Source organism: Sciurus vulgaris (assembly GCF_902686455.1).
Source record: "Sciurus vulgaris genome assembly, chromosome: 4".
Taxonomy (NCBI): domain Eukaryota; kingdom Metazoa; phylum Chordata; class Mammalia; order Rodentia; family Sciuridae; genus Sciurus; species Sciurus vulgaris.
In genome coordinates, this window is record NC_136464.1 from 89,328,200 (window position 1) to 89,343,186 (window position 14,987).

The following is a 14,987-nucleotide window of genomic DNA, read 5'->3' on the forward strand; positions in this document are numbered from 1 at the left end:
AATGTTTTACCCACTGACAGAAGCTTTTCTCAGCAATTTTTCAATTATTGCATTGTGAATCCTCCAGGAACTATTTTGACTCACAAAACCCAAAAGTCACCATGTAAAAGCATAGTGGTTCGCAAACTTGCAAATAGTCCTTTAAAATGTAGTCTAAATGTATCCAGGAGCATTCTGGAAGCACATGGGATTGAAGGGGATCCTTCCTTCTCTTAGAAGCATTCTTAAATTTTTAGAACCCTGGATCTCCTTTTCAGTCTGGTGAAGCCTATGGAACCCTTCTTCAAAGATGCTTTCAAATGCATAAAATAAAATGTGCAGGGTTGTAAAAGAAGGCAGTTATATTACATGTACTATTTAATGTACTATTGAGTAAATGTAGTGGTTAAATGTACTATCGAAAACAACTTGGCAACATAGTAATATATGTCTTTTTTTTTTTATTAATCCCTTAACTAGCAGCTGGCCTAATAATTACTGTAATTTAAAAGTAGCAATAAGCAAAAATGATACTTTGAGAGATTTGAGACAAATTTCCTGTTAGATGAAAATTTCTGGGATGGTGCCTGTTGGTGACAAAGTCACAGCTATAGCTACTGTGATTGGTTGGTTTGATTTAGAATATCAGGAAATACTAAACTCCGAGACAGTGAACATAAAGATCTAATTTTTCCTCATTAAGTTCACAGAGCCCTGAATTCTAGCCAAGGAAAGTAACCCCACTAGAGGAAAAACAAAGTTGAGTATACTCTGCCCTGGGGCTAAGATAAGGGTCAGGGACCAGGGACTCTATACCCACCGTTTACTGGGGACCCTTCTTGGGAAAAGCCAGGGCTTTCTCTTTCCTCCTCTGATCTTAGGGGAATTTTTTTTTTTTTTTTTTTAATTTTAAAGCAAATTGAAACCATGTCCTTTTTCACGCAATCTTGACCAAAGATTAATAAACACCTTTGATGTATTTCTTCAACAACTGAATTCATTGTTGCCAAATAAAGCATCAGTCAGTTAATCAGCTCACTCTGAATTTTAATCAGGATCTTGCTGTCATTGCCTTGGGTTGGTAGAGCTTTGGAGTGAAGGCTTCTTTTTCATTCTGGAGCTTCCCTAGGAAGGGTCCGTGTTCCCAGCCTGCACTCGTGCATTTTGGACACACACTGGCTCAGAGACAACTGGGCACACACACATCCCTTTTCGGGTCCTCATGGGGGAGCTGTCATCTTGCAACCGCATAGCCATCGCATGCCATTGCAGGGGCAACCCGGCAGGCGGGCCCCCTCCAAAAGCCGCCCAGCCCCCGCGCAGCCCTGGCCAGGCTGCCGGCGCCAACACACGGGAGCCGGCAGCTGGGTTGGGTCTTGGACTCTCTGCAGGGGAGCGGGGAGCGCGCTTGCCCACGCCCACGCCCCCCACACTCGCGGGCGCACAATTGGGCGCATACCCCAGCGCGCGCACGCCGCACACAAGTGCGCACGCACATCGCAGACTGGCAAAGAAGGGCCCTGTCCGCGGCCGCCTGGAGTGGTACTGGACGCTTAGCTAGGACTCTTGGAGGGCGACTCCGGCCGCCCCGCCCCACCCCGCCCCTCGAATCCGCCGGGCCGGAGGGCCGTGGGCTGCAAAGTTTCACAGCGCGAGTCAGCCAAGGCAGCGCGCGGGCTTCGGCTCTGCTGTGTTGCGCTGGGCTACAGACGACTGCGACGGCTGTCGGAGGACTCCAGCGGCGTGGACTCACCGCGCACAGGGCTGTCCGCCTCACGCGGATCTCACTACCCACATCCCCGCGCCCCCTGCTCCCCGGACTGCCCCGTACACCTTCCCTCCGCGGAATCGGTTCGCAGCCTCAGCTGCGCCCGCGCTCACGGCCCTCCTGGGCTCCCCCTCTTCGCCGTCTTCACCCCACCATGGCTCGTGGCCCCGCCTGGACCAACTTGGGGCCCCGATTACTGCCTCTGCTTCTGCTGCTCAGGGTCTCGGGCTGCAGCCACACGGCCCCATCCTGGTCCGCTCTTCCCGCAGTCGCCCACCGCCTGCCGGGGGACAAGGACCCCCAGCAGTACCTGGGAGATGCAGCCGCCGCGCTGGGCCCCGGTGCCCAGGACATGGTCGCTGTCCACATGCTCAGGCTCTATGAAAAGTACAGCCGGCGGGGCACGCAGCCTGGAGGAGGCAACACTGTGCGCAGCTTCCGTGCCCGGCTGGGTAAGTACAGGGCACCCCGGGGAATCCCCTTCTCATTATTCCCCTTCCTCACTTGTCTGCTCTCTCACCACCCCGCCCCCCGCACCTCTGTTTTTCCTCTTCCTGTCAATCATTGACGAATTCATTAATTTATTCATTTGCTAACAATTCACTGAGCACTGTGTGCGAAGTGGCAGCCTCCAGTGGGTACCCCAAAGTGGCATTGCCTAGCACAGAGTTCTTGCTTCCAGGAGCCTCCCACACTTTATGGACACATACCACTCCATACACAAGGCTTGAGGCACAGGATGGAAGTTAGTATGTCATAAGGGCCAGTTGTGTTGGCCCTTGTTGGATAAGGAGGGCAGGGTCAGGTGGACATAAGGAACTCAAATAGAAATGGCAAGCACTGGGTTAGGTGGGAAACATGACTCTCCAACTGGAGAGAGTTAATGGTTTTGGTGGAGAGGAAGCAGAGTGCACTGAAAAGGATATTGGTGCTCAGGACTGTGGAATTGGGGGCATTATCATGAGGGGTTCAGATTACAGAGGTTTGAGTAAGGCTCCAGAAGGTTGGTCAGCACCCATTCCTCTTCTGTCCTTACTCCACTTTTTGCTTTCTTCATACTTTGGATGGAGTGGGGCAGAGGCCACTGGCAGAAGTCTTTCCTGCCCTATTCCCAGGGTGCTTCTGGCCTCCAGCCTTAGCAGTCTATGGGCAGGGCTGCGCAGAGCTGGACTACTTCTGGAAGCCTTGGGACAAACAGATAAGGTACAGCCTGGGCAGAGGGGTAATGGGAAGATCCTGGTTGTCATGGTGACTACTCATAGCTGTAGAATGCTGTTCCAGTAAATGTGGGTGGGGGTCTTCTGCAGCCCTGTAGGGGAGGAGGCCATTCATCAGGGGAAAACTCTTCAGTTTGTAGGCTTCCTTCCTGAGATGGAGGGGAACATGCCCAGCCCGCTTTGGGCCAGACACTCTAAGGGTCAGATCTGTCACCTACTGCTCACTAGCTGTGTGACTCTGTGCAGCACCAGTGGTTCCAGAGCCAGACATGGGAAGGTTGGCCTCCCATAAACATGGGCAGGAGAGCCCTTGCCACAAAGAGATTCATCCGCTTATTCTCCAGAGAAAGCCCACCATGTTAGTGTTCTGGGGCTCCAGGTCAATTGGATTGAACTCCATCTTTTCCAATACCTTTAATTTACCATTTGGGGTCTGTTTCTGGAGCAACCTTATTAAATTAGGCCATTTAAGAATTATCCGGTATAAACATGACCCTGGATAAATCAGTAAAGCTATGTGGATTTGATTGTCCTCATCTATAAAATGGGCAAGGCATGCCAGTATTTCCCCTGGGGGTTGCAGCCAAGATGAAATAATATTCATAAGCTCAGAACCCATCAATAACCAGATTAATTGTTGGCACATATTATTTCCCTGAGAGTACAAAAGCATTGCACTGAGCATTCTGTGCCTCTATGGGTTTAAACTTGACCTTCCTCATTCATTAACTCAATCCTTGAAGACTTTGGTTGAGGAAGAAAGGTCAGCAAATTCACTTCTGCAAGAAAGTGTGAGCATGCCCATTGAGCCCAACTACCTGCTGCATCTGGGCATGGAGTTGCATGATTCTGTCCTTCTGCTTTCATGTAAAGGAGATAGTAGAAGCAGCAGTGGAACATAGGATTTTAACCCCCTAAAGGGGCTGAGGCAGTACCTTAGATCCAACACTCACATTTTATAAATAGGAAAACTGAGATGGGGGAGGCAATATACAGTGGCAGTGGTTGGTAAGTCCCTCTACCAGGCCAATACCATTCTCACTGATGACTACCTGCCCCCATCTCCATCATAACTAAGCCCAAGGCCTGGGAGGTGTGAAATGGAATGGACAAGTATGAGTAATCAGAATTCTGGTATAGTCCAGAACTGTCTAACAAATCCCTCTTCTTTGAAACCCTGAGGCAAAGTTCCACATAAATCCCAGCCTCCCCAACTATAAGCTATGTGCTGTGGCACATGTTACTTTCCCTTTCTGAGCATTAGTTTCCTTGTGTGTACAGAGGGGAGATGAGGATTTGATGGATAAGCTAGGTTTTGTGCCTGGCATACAATGAGAGGTTGGCTTCTCATCCCCTCTTTTGATTCCTCTAAGTTGTTTCATACCAAGCCCTGTGCCAGTCCTCAGATGTGCCTGCTTCCTGATTCAGGCATACTTTTGTGAGAAGGTGTGAGCCTGAGTTTATAACAGTTCTTGGTACATGTCAACAATTTTTTAGTTCATACCTACTATCACACCAACCTTCCTTCCTTCCCCTCCATTGCTCCCTAAAGTGCATTTTGTTCCCTTTTAAGTGTTTATCAGTGAGGAGAGTGTTTGAGCTTGACCCCAAGGTTTAAGATTTGGTCACCTGCTCCCCATGTTCCCACTGAATTACATATGGTTAAATCTAAGCTTCAACACTTACCAGTGTGACACTAAACTTGTTTTCTTCATCTCCAAAATGAGAGTAATAATACCCATTTGTCAAAACTGCCAAAGTTCAAGTTCATTTCAGTTTCCCAAGTTTTCTTTTGCTATAACAGAATATCCAAGGTGAAGTAATTTACAAAGTTACAATGAGGGGAGGGTGACTGAAAGTTCCAACAGCATTGTGCAAGGATACCTCCTAGCTATGTCACAGCATGGCAGATGGCAAAGTAAGAGATCATGCAGGACAGGAAGCCAGAGAGCAGGGAGGGACCCAGTGAGAACTTCACAAGCCCTGTGTGGGTGGGCAGGTAGACTTTGGCAGTCTGGTGGGGTTTAAGACTTGTAACAACTCCTCCCTCAGCAACTAACTTGGGTCTCATGAGAACTGTCTTAGGGCAGCACTCCCAATAATCTAACCATCTCCCATTAGGTCCTACCTCCTCTTTACTTTACCACAGTGGGGACCAAGCTTCCAACAAGGAAACTTTGAATGACAAACCATATCAAAAATATAACTCGAGGTATTTATTAAGCATCTTATTTGGTGGAAATCAATGTAAATTCAGAGAACACACAGATGCCTAAAATATTGGCCCTCACCAGAAAAGCCCTTTGAGCTGTCAGGACAGGTAGAAGTCAGCAGAAGAACAGGTGGTAGGACACATGATGCTACATGGTGCAATGTAGCAGTAAAGGGCTAGAGGAACTCTGCAAGAGAACCAAGGGCAGCACTGACCTGGCAGGGAGAGGCTATTGAAGCCTATACAGAGCAGGGGAGGCCATCGCAGAGTGTGATAGGCAGTGGCAATTTAGCCAGGTGTGGAGGTGAGGCAGCCACTGTGTGCCAGGTATTGCAAAGAGTTTGGTTTTAATGAGGAAATACTATAAAGAGAGAGAGAAAGAGAGGAATGGAGGTGGACAAGCAGATTGTAGCCAGACCACACACAGCCTTAAGTTTGCTTGTATAGAATGGGGCAGTAAGCAGTGTACACCACTAGGCAGAAGGAAGGGAGAGAAAAGAGGGAAAATAGGAGGAGAGAGAGAATGTTTTTAAATGCATGTTTATTGGAAAAAGTCTAGAAATCATAGAAAATCACAGTAAAAAAATATAATCATACATGCAGATTTAACCAGAGTTAATCTAATATGGCATTTCAGACCTACATATGTATGTATCATATATACATAAACATGGATATTTGTGTATGTATATGCACTGTTTTTACCCTAATGGGATCATATTTTCAACATGCAGGTAAATTCTTGTTTGAAATTACTTTTTTTTCCCATTCCGGATCATCCTGAACTGTTTCACATGCCTGTTGGCCAGTTGTAGTTTTTCCTGTGAAATTTGCTTCCAAACAGGGTATTGTTTTTTCCTTATTGATCTGCAGAGGTTCTTTGCATAGTAAGCATAACATTAGCCCTTCAGCTCTCATAGATGATTTGCTTTTGAAGTATGAGTGTGATGCCAAGGGTGACAGTTCCTTGATAGCTCTTGTAGTTGATGCTGGTCCTGGAATGAAGGCCATGGCAGGAAGGATGTAGCATTCACAGTTGTTGTATAGAAATTGGATGCAAAGATAACAGGAACTGCAGGTTGGTTAGAAACACAAGTGGAAGAAACGAGCTCCTACTTAGGGGTTATTGGATGGGTTTTGAGGCCTCCCACTTACAAGGAGGTCAGGGAGCAAGGACATGGGCTCATGGGCTGTGACAGTCCCAGCAGCCATATGACCTAACCTGAGTATGACTATATGACCATATGACCATATTCTGAGTATTTCCTGGGTACCAGGCACTGTGATTCAAGCAAGCATTTTTACAACTTTAGGAGGTACGTACAAAATACTGCCCGGTTTCCAGATGAGAAAACTGAGGCACAGAGGGGTTCCATGACTTGTCTAAGGCCCCACAGCTAGTAACTGATGCAAGCAGAAGTTAAACCCTGCTCTAGAACCTGTGTGGAAAGAGACACAAGGCACTCAGTACCTGTCAGTTCCCCTTTCTTCCCTGCAATGTGTTAACTGGCTCACTGCTTCCACTTCCAGCTTGTGTTGATGCTTACACTCTTCGTGTTCTTACTCTTGTCACCCTGATCTAAGGGGCAGTAAATGAAGGGATAGATTTCTAGGTGGCTTGCATTCTGTTTTTGTAGAGCCATCCTAGGGGCTGCTGTTGGCTTGAGTGTTGCCAGGAGGAATTCTGTTCCAATTTCATTGACCTCAGGAATGAGTCTCAGTGTTCAGGGTCCTGAGAATTTCAGAGATCTACAGAGAGATTGCTTGTGTGAGTAAGGTCAGTCCTTTCCTTCTTAGACAATCAAAACTCAAAAATAGCCAGATAATGGCTTGTGTTTGCAAAACACGTTGCTGTACACAGCATGTGGTCTTTTGTCCTCTGCTCCTGGGCACATCAGTGGGATTAGAGCCAGAGCACACAGGGGATCAAAGAGGAGTAAAGGGGGTGGGCCTGGAGTCACACAGACCTGGGTGCATGTCCTGGCTGTGCTCCTTACCATCTTCAATATTAGGCTAGTTATATACCCTCTCTGAAGGTCCAGCTCTTCATGCACAGAATAAATGCCCCATTCTTGCTCCTCTCATTGTGAAAATGAGGAACACTTCATGTGGGGTCGTGCACTTATGCTTGCAGCTCAGAACTACATCCCACATCTTTAAATCCTAAATCCAAAATCCTCCAAAATACAAAATGTTTTGAGCACTGACATGATGCCAGGGGTGGAAAATTTCACACCCAATCTCATATGACATGTCCCAGTCAAAACGCAGATGCAAACTGGGTGGAGCGGCCCATGCCTGTAATCCCAGCCTCTTGGGAGGTTGAAGCAGGAGGATTGTTGAGTTCAAAACCAACCTCAGCAACTTAGCAAGACCCTAAGCAACTAATACAAAAAAGGGCTGGGGATGTGGGTCAGTGGTTAAGTGCCCCTGAGTTCAGTCCCTGGTACAAAAAAAAAAAAAAAAAAGAAGAAGTTGCACTAAAAACATTGTATAAATTACCATCAGCCTATGTGTATAAGGTTTATATGAAAAACAAATTAATTTGTGTTCAGACTTAGGTCCCATCCCTAAGATATCTCATCTCATGTATGTGCATGTATTTCAAAATTCTAAATATTTCTGATCCCAGGTACTTTAGACAAGAGATACTCAACTTGTATTCCTATTTAAAGATGAGAAAAATGAGGCTCAGGAGGAAGGCACTGGTTAAAGATTCCACTGCTCACTGTTGCCAACTGTATTTGCATCATCATATATATCCTTCTGAAAAATGAGGCTTTCTGGACTTCTTAAGGGTGTGTTTACTAACCTCCAGGGCAGCAGTCCAGGACCAGCAGTCCCCTCCTGCTCCCATCAAGTGTTAAATGGAGTGATGGAGCCACTTTCCCCCCTTTTCTTCCTGTCCCCTACAATGCAGAGACCACTTGGTCAGGATATGTACAAGAATCTGATCATTCAATACACATTCTTGAGCACCAGCTGTCACCTGGGCCTTGTGATAGGATGTAGGGATACAGCAGAGAACAAAACTGGCAAAGTCCCTGCCCTCTTGGAGTATCAGAGGTCCTGAAATGCTCTAACAAATGAAGTGGAGGGTAAACCAGGGTGATGGTGCCTTATCTGTAGCGGAGTCAAGGGCATCCTTTGTTGGGGATATCATAGGGGTGGAGACCTGGAGGAGGAGCATTAAAGCAGAATAGATGAGACAGAGCCCTGTAGGAAGGGCAAGGTCAGTGTGACTGTGGAAGATTTCAGAAATGGGACAGGGGAGGTGATGAAGGTGGAGAGCTCAGCAGGTCAGATCAATTAGGGCCTTGGTAAGAGTTTTGTTTGGGGGCAATACAGGGTTCTGATTGATGCTTACAGTACATAGGGCTTCAATCAATCTATCTCCCTGCAAGCTGAGCTCATTCAGGACAGCTTTGACCTCCTTTGCTAGGACCCCAGGCAGCCTGACAGTTAGCCAGAATCAGAAGTTTGCAAATGCTTATTAGGAAGCAGGATGGAAGAAAGAATCAAAGGAGGAGAGGGAGAGAGGTAGATTTCTTCTCATTGGCTGTGAGACAGGAGCCACAGGATACCAGCAGAGTTAATACGACATGGGAACTTTTCTTTGGGGCTTCTCCTTTGTAGCCTGGGCACCTCTTATCTAGAAGCTTCAGGTAGGTGCCCCTGCTCTCAGCAATAGCCTGGAGTTCCTGCATGGCATACATATAGGCACGTGCAGAGAAAAGACCAGCCTGTGGTGCCTTCTGCTCTGCAGTTGAGCATGGTCTGTTTGGAACTGAACAGTTCTCAGCAGGGAGGTCTTTACAGAGCACATGTTCAGTAAGGCATGAGCTCCCTCTGGCCAAAGACATTCAAGCTGGATAGAAATAGAAGTCCTAGTCTCTTACATGACCTCTGAGGTTCCTCCCTGCTCTTGACCATTTAGCAGAACAATCAATGTGATAAGAGTTGAACTAGATCAAAGGAAAACACTTTTGTCATGTCACCTGGGTCAGTACCCAGATTCTATGAGGATGGGTGAGTGAGACAGTGCTCTAGTTGGTATAGGAGGAGCTTGTTCTGCCAACCTCAGTCTTTTCAATGAAAGTAGCAGGGAAGCACCTTTGGGGACACCTCCTTTGTACCCAGCATACAACATGTACTGTGTTTGCTAGAAATTCTGTTGTTCCTGTGAGGCAGATGAGGGAAGTAAAGTTGAGAGCATGGTGGGGTTCGGAAACTTGTTTCCCAGGAAGTTTCCTAGGAAACTGCATTGGTAGTGAACCTCACTTTCTCACAGTCAATGAGGGACATGAGGAACCACAGGCTGGCTCTCTCTCTGGATGCATCTACATGCATGCAATGTAGGGGCCCTAGGCCGAGAGCAGGGACACCTTCCTAAAGTTTCCAGCTAAGAAGTACGGTAGATACACATCCCCTGCCACCTGGGGTGCTCCCCAAAGTTCCTCATGATCAGAATCCCAAGAGTTCTGGTCAGAATGTGGAGCTTAAGACCATGACACTCAAGGTTACAGTGTTTGGCGAAGCCACATTTAAATATGCAGCAAAACCCGGCTTTGCTTCTTACGAATGGAGCATGTTGAAGGGCTCCCTTGTGGATGTGTTGCAGGATTTCTAGTCTTGACCTGTACTTATTGAGCCCTCCATACATGTTTCTCCCTTTCTTCCTTCCTTCCTCTCATAGTTCATTAAGAATATGTGATGATTACCAATAGAATTATACCTCCTTCCCAAAAGAAACAAAAAAATATTGAACTGAAGATTGTGATTTTAAAAATCCCAGCTAATCTTCTGGATATAGGTGTCAAATAACTGTAGTCCCTACATGTCCCTTGGAGAACCCAGTGTCCCTCTCCCCCACATACTTCCTGGGTTTAGGAACTCTGGTCTTCTACTGGCTGTACCCATCAAATAGACACTGGTGGTGGTGGGAGGGAGGAATTCCACCCCAGCCTCTCTGGTCTCAAGCATCAGAAGGAAGCTCCCTCTTCCTTACCTCTGAATCCTACAGAGGACTTGATAATTGAAGACAGCTTAGGTTGCTGCCAAGGCTGAGGTAGCTTCCTGGGAATGCAGCTGACCTTGGGGAACACCTGGTGGAAAGGGCGGCAGCCACCCCAAGGAAGCAGGCTGGAGCATTCTTGGGCCACACTACAGATGTAATGATTAAGTGGTGATGGTTCTTACAGTGGCATGCACTTCCAGAGAGCAACCTGATCCTTGGAGTTTGTTGAGTGACCTTGGGCAATCCTGATATTGCTCCTTCTTTGTAAAACAATCTTAAAAATCATAGGATGGAACAAACAGCAGATAGTCAAATGACTGCTTTTAACTTCTGTTTCCTGTAAAAGGTTTTCAGAATGCAATGAAAAGTGTGAAGTTCTTGTTTCACCTCATTTTGGAAGAATGATCACATTTAATAAAAATTGCATTTCAATGACTACATTCAAAAACTGGTTGCATAGAAAGAGGGATGTGAGAACTGGAGGGGATGCTTGAGGCTGGGCCCAAGCCATCCTGAGCAGCTAATGAAGGTGTCAGTGGCACTAGCTTATCTGTTCTTTAAGAGGCAGTGCAGGTGAGGAAGAAGGAACTTCAAGGCCCAGCAGACCTAACTGCCCATCTTTGTCTTCTTTCTTTTCTTTTCTTTCTTCAACTTCTCTTTCTCTCTCTCTCCCTCTCCCCCGCCCTCCCCACGTCCCTGAGCAAGCAACCCCTGTGAGCAATGTGCTCCTAGACAGAACCTAACATGCTGTGGTCTGTCCTTCCCTCGCAGAAGTGGTCGATCAGAAGACCGTGTATTTCTTCAACCTGACCTCCATGCAGGAGTCAGAAATGATACTCACGGCCACTTTCCACTTCTACTTGGAGCCCCCGCGGTGGCCCCGCGCAAGGGAGATGCTATGCAAACCACGGGCCAAGAATTCCTCTTGTCGCCTGCTGCCTCCAGGCCCACCAGTTCGCCAGCACCTGTTTTTCCGCAGCCTTTCACAGAATACGGCCACACAGGGGCTGCTCCGTGGGGCGATAGCCCTGGCGCCCCCGCCACGCGGTCTGTGGCAGGCCAAGGACATCTCTTCCATTGTCAAAGCTGCCCGTCGGGATGGCGAGCTGCTCCTCTCTGCCCAGCTGGATTCTGGGGAGAAGGACCGTGGGGTTCCAAGACCCAGTCCCTACATGCCCTACATCCTTGTCTACGCCAATGATCTGGCCATCTCTGAGCCCAACAGTGTGGCAGTGACACTTCAGAGATACGACCCCTTTCCAGCTGGAGACCCAGAACCCCATGCAGCCACCAACAGCTCGGCGGACCCCCGAGTGCGCCGGGCCGCGCAAGCCTCCAGGCCCCTCCAGGACAATGAGCTGCCGGGACTAGATGAGAGGCCAGGACACAGCCCCCACGCCCAGTACTACCACAAGCATGAGTTATGGCCCAGCCCTTTCCGGGCGCTCAAGCCCCGGCCTGGGCGCAAGGATCGCAGAAAGAAAGGCCAGGAAGAATTCATGGCCTCCTCGCAAGTGCTGGACTTCGATGAAAAGACTATGCAGAAAGCCCGGAGAAGGCAGTGGGACGAACCACGGGTTTGTAGTCGGAGGTATCTGAAAGTGGATTTCGCAGACATTGGGTGGAATGAATGGATCATTTCGCCCAAATCCTTTGATGCTTACTACTGCGCAGGAGCCTGCGAGTTCCCAATGCCTAAGGTAGGGTGGGTTTGAGTACCACCACTGTGCTCTGCCCGTTGTCTAATCCTAACTCTCAACTCTGCTTGCTCCCTCTGCCTGGCAATTCTCTGGCAAGTCCCTCTGCCTGGGTGATCTCTGTTTCATCATCTGCAAAATTAGTCTAATAACACCTCCCATCTATAGAGGCAGAGAATAGGTAAACAGAGTTAGCTAAGTGCCAGCCTGCTGGGTGGATACTCTCCACAAATATTTGATTTGGCTGAGCTTTTGAAAGTGTTCTCTTGGTTGCATTGGAATTTTAAAATACAAACATCTCTTCTGTAAAGCAGGAGAATCCATCTCTTTAGAAGGGCATTCCTACAGCGCAATCACCTATAGAGGTTGAGTCCAAGCTGCGTTCTGTGGACAAGATAGGTCCCAGAAGCTCCTTTCCTGGCAGAGGCTTTCCTACTGTTCCTGATTTGGATCCCAGGGCAGTGTTGTCTGTGACAAGCTGGCTGCTGGTCTCAGTGATCCTCCCAGTGTGGATTTCCTTCTCTCTTTCTCAGGGCACACCCAGGGTAGCTAACCCTCACCTTGCTTAGCAGTCTGCAAGACGAACAATACTGGATCCTTTTATTGTGCTGGCCCTGAAGATTCAGATTCTCATCTCCCTATCCCAACCAGGCTGGGGTTTGACTGTGTCCATCATCTCCAGTATCCTTTGCTGCAGTGGGTTGGCCATGTTGACCCTTGGCACCTAGCACACTTTCCTCCTGCGTATTTTGCAGTGCCCTTATGGCTTGCCCTCCTAGAAGGGAAATCGGTGCATAAATTCAATTTGAACCTCAATAAATCAGCCATGTGGGAAAGCCCAGAATCGGCTGTGGGGCCACATTAATCTAGTTTGGAATTAAGGGGTTTCAAAACCATGAATGTGCAAGAGAGAGGAAGGGCAGTATCTGGCAGAGAGACAGGATCTGCTAAAAGGGCTTACCAGTGGGGACAGGTGCAAGACCAGAACTCTATAGGCTTGTAGCTGGCTGACCTCAAGCTTACCTCATCTGCCTGGCTGGCTGCCTCCTCACCCTCCAGGACAAAAGCCAGCACACTAACCAGAACCCCACACATGAGGGTGTCCTTGTCCTCCTCTTTCTGTCCGTTCTCCTCTCCATCCAGGAAGGCCTCCTCATTATTAGTGAGCTGAATTGAGTGACTCAGCTATATTCCTTGATAGAGGTGGGCATGGCTAAGTTAGGCCACTTTCTGAGGGATCACATCTAACTTAGTCATTTTAAGTTTCAGTGTCTTCACCAGTAAAATAAAAGTCATATTCACCCCATAAAATTGATAAGATGCAAAATGGGACCCCGATTTAGGCATGTCTGGGAAGTGTCAGTTTCAAGCCCCAGTACACAACTGGCCTTCTCCTTCAGACAGGATTCCTTGGGAGGCATGTCTATACTCCTCAGATAGTGAAACCTGGACAGCTGGCCCTGGAAACAATGCTGACTGAGCTATACCCCTCAGCTTTCACCCTGGACAGTTTCTGTCAGCTCCAGGTGCTTCTCAGGGATATGTGACACTCCAGCGCCCCCAAGTGGCCAGTGCCAGGGAGTAGGTATAACCCTCCAGCTGCAGGAATAAGCTGGCCCGCCTGAGAGTTCTTGCAGACCTCAGCCTGCGACTGTCTATAGCTGATTTCAGAGGAAATATGTGTTCATCCCCAGGAACTTACCGTTTCTTCTAGGCCAGCATTTCCAGCCTGGATCATGGAACAGCAACAGAGCATAATGGTCTGCGCCTGTGAGGACTTCTCTGGTGGGCAGATGGGTGGGAGAGGGCAGAAGACTGAGGTAACCCTGCTTCTTTCTCACCCTGCAGATTGTTCGCCCATCAAACCATGCCACCATTCAGAGCATTGTCAGGGCTGTGGGCATTGTCCCTGGTATCCCAGAGCCCTGCTGTGTTCCAGACAAGATGAACTCTCTTGGGGTCCTCTTCCTAGATGAGAACCGGAACGTGGTGCTGAAGGTGTACCCTAATATGTCTGTGGAGACCTGTGCTTGCCGGTAAGACTGCCCCAGGATTGAAGGCAGTTTCAGCACCAACCTCTCAGCCAGCTGAGCGGCATTCTCCAGAGTCTTTTGAAACCAGGACTTGACTAAGGATATGACTGCAGATGCAGGACAGAGCTTACAGGTTGGGGTTCAGAAAGGTCTGTCTACCTGGTCATCATTCTGGAGTCTTTCGTTGCTAGTGACTTGGCTCCCTAAATGCTTCCTGAGTTCCCCGAAGGAACCCAGAATTAGCCCTGGCCTGAAGGTTGCCCATCGACTCTACCTGCCACTTTCAAGACCTGAAAATTGGACAGGTCTGCAATGCTGGCTCTATATGTTTATCATCTCATAACCTGGGAAGACTATGCAAATCTTGGGGTGCTTGCTCCATTTACATGGAAAGAATCTCTGTGTAAATTTTCAGTTTCAAATCATTCAGGCCGCATATGGAAACAGGGCCTGAATGTTTTCTCTCACACTCCACTACAAAAGCTTTTATACATACATATGCACATATAACCAATGTTGGTTTTGTTCTCTTAATATATATTTTATTTTAAAACAAAGAGGGGGATTGACACCATTCCCCACAGAGATAATCATGCAATTAGGTGTGGGTTCTTTAAACATGCATATGGAAATAACGTATACAGTAATATGTTGAAATACTAAAAAATAACCAAGATTTTATATTTTTGTAAATTATACTTTGTATACTGTAGATTGTGTGTGTTATGTGTTTTTATGGAAGGCTAATAAATTAAAGTTACAATGGTATTTCAGAAAACTAAGTGTCACCTATTCCTAACTATAGATTGATCCCCCACCTACCCTTAAGTATAGCATCTGGTGGCTGCTGTAGACATGGCATCCTCTAGGATAGGAGGAGGCCATCTCTATATTCTCTGTGTCGGTTTGAAGCTCCAGAAACCCCACTGCTCCTGGGCCCTAATCCCTTTGTCTTGCAAATCCCCAGCCTGAGCTGACATCAAAACAGGGCAAGACTCCAGGCAGGCACACTGGCTACCTGGAGTTTTCTCATATCCTTCTCTGAAAAGGGACCTTCACTGATT

General features: G+C 47.7%; 1 protein-coding gene across 1 annotated transcript; it reads left to right on the forward strand.

Moving 5' to 3' along the window:
* The first annotated feature begins 1,554 nt into the window (after nt 1–1,554).
* GDF10 (growth differentiation factor 10) lies at nt 1,555–14,691 on the forward strand. The gene is made up of 3 exons (XM_079136670.1): nt 1,555–2,199; nt 10,965–11,893; nt 13,739–14,691. The coding sequence occupies exons 1-3, from the start codon at nt 1,902–1,904 to the stop codon at nt 13,928–13,930; spliced, it is 1,419 nt and encodes a 472-aa protein (XP_078992796.1). The 5' UTR covers nt 1,555–1,901; the 3' UTR covers nt 13,931–14,691.
* Nucleotides 14,692–14,987: the final 296 nt, after the last annotated feature.

Coding starts and splice junctions, on each gene's coding strand:
- GDF10 (XM_079136670.1), top strand. CDS start 1,902: ATGGCTCGTGGCCCCGCCTGGACCAACTTGGGGCCCCGATTACTGCCT. Junction 2,200..10,964: donor CAGCTTCCGTGCCCGGCTGG/GTAAGTACAGGG, acceptor CTTCCCTCGCAG/AAGTGGTCGATCAGAAGACC. Junction 11,894..13,738: donor GCGAGTTCCCAATGCCTAAG/GTAGGGTGGGTT, acceptor CTCACCCTGCAG/ATTGTTCGCCCATCAAACCA.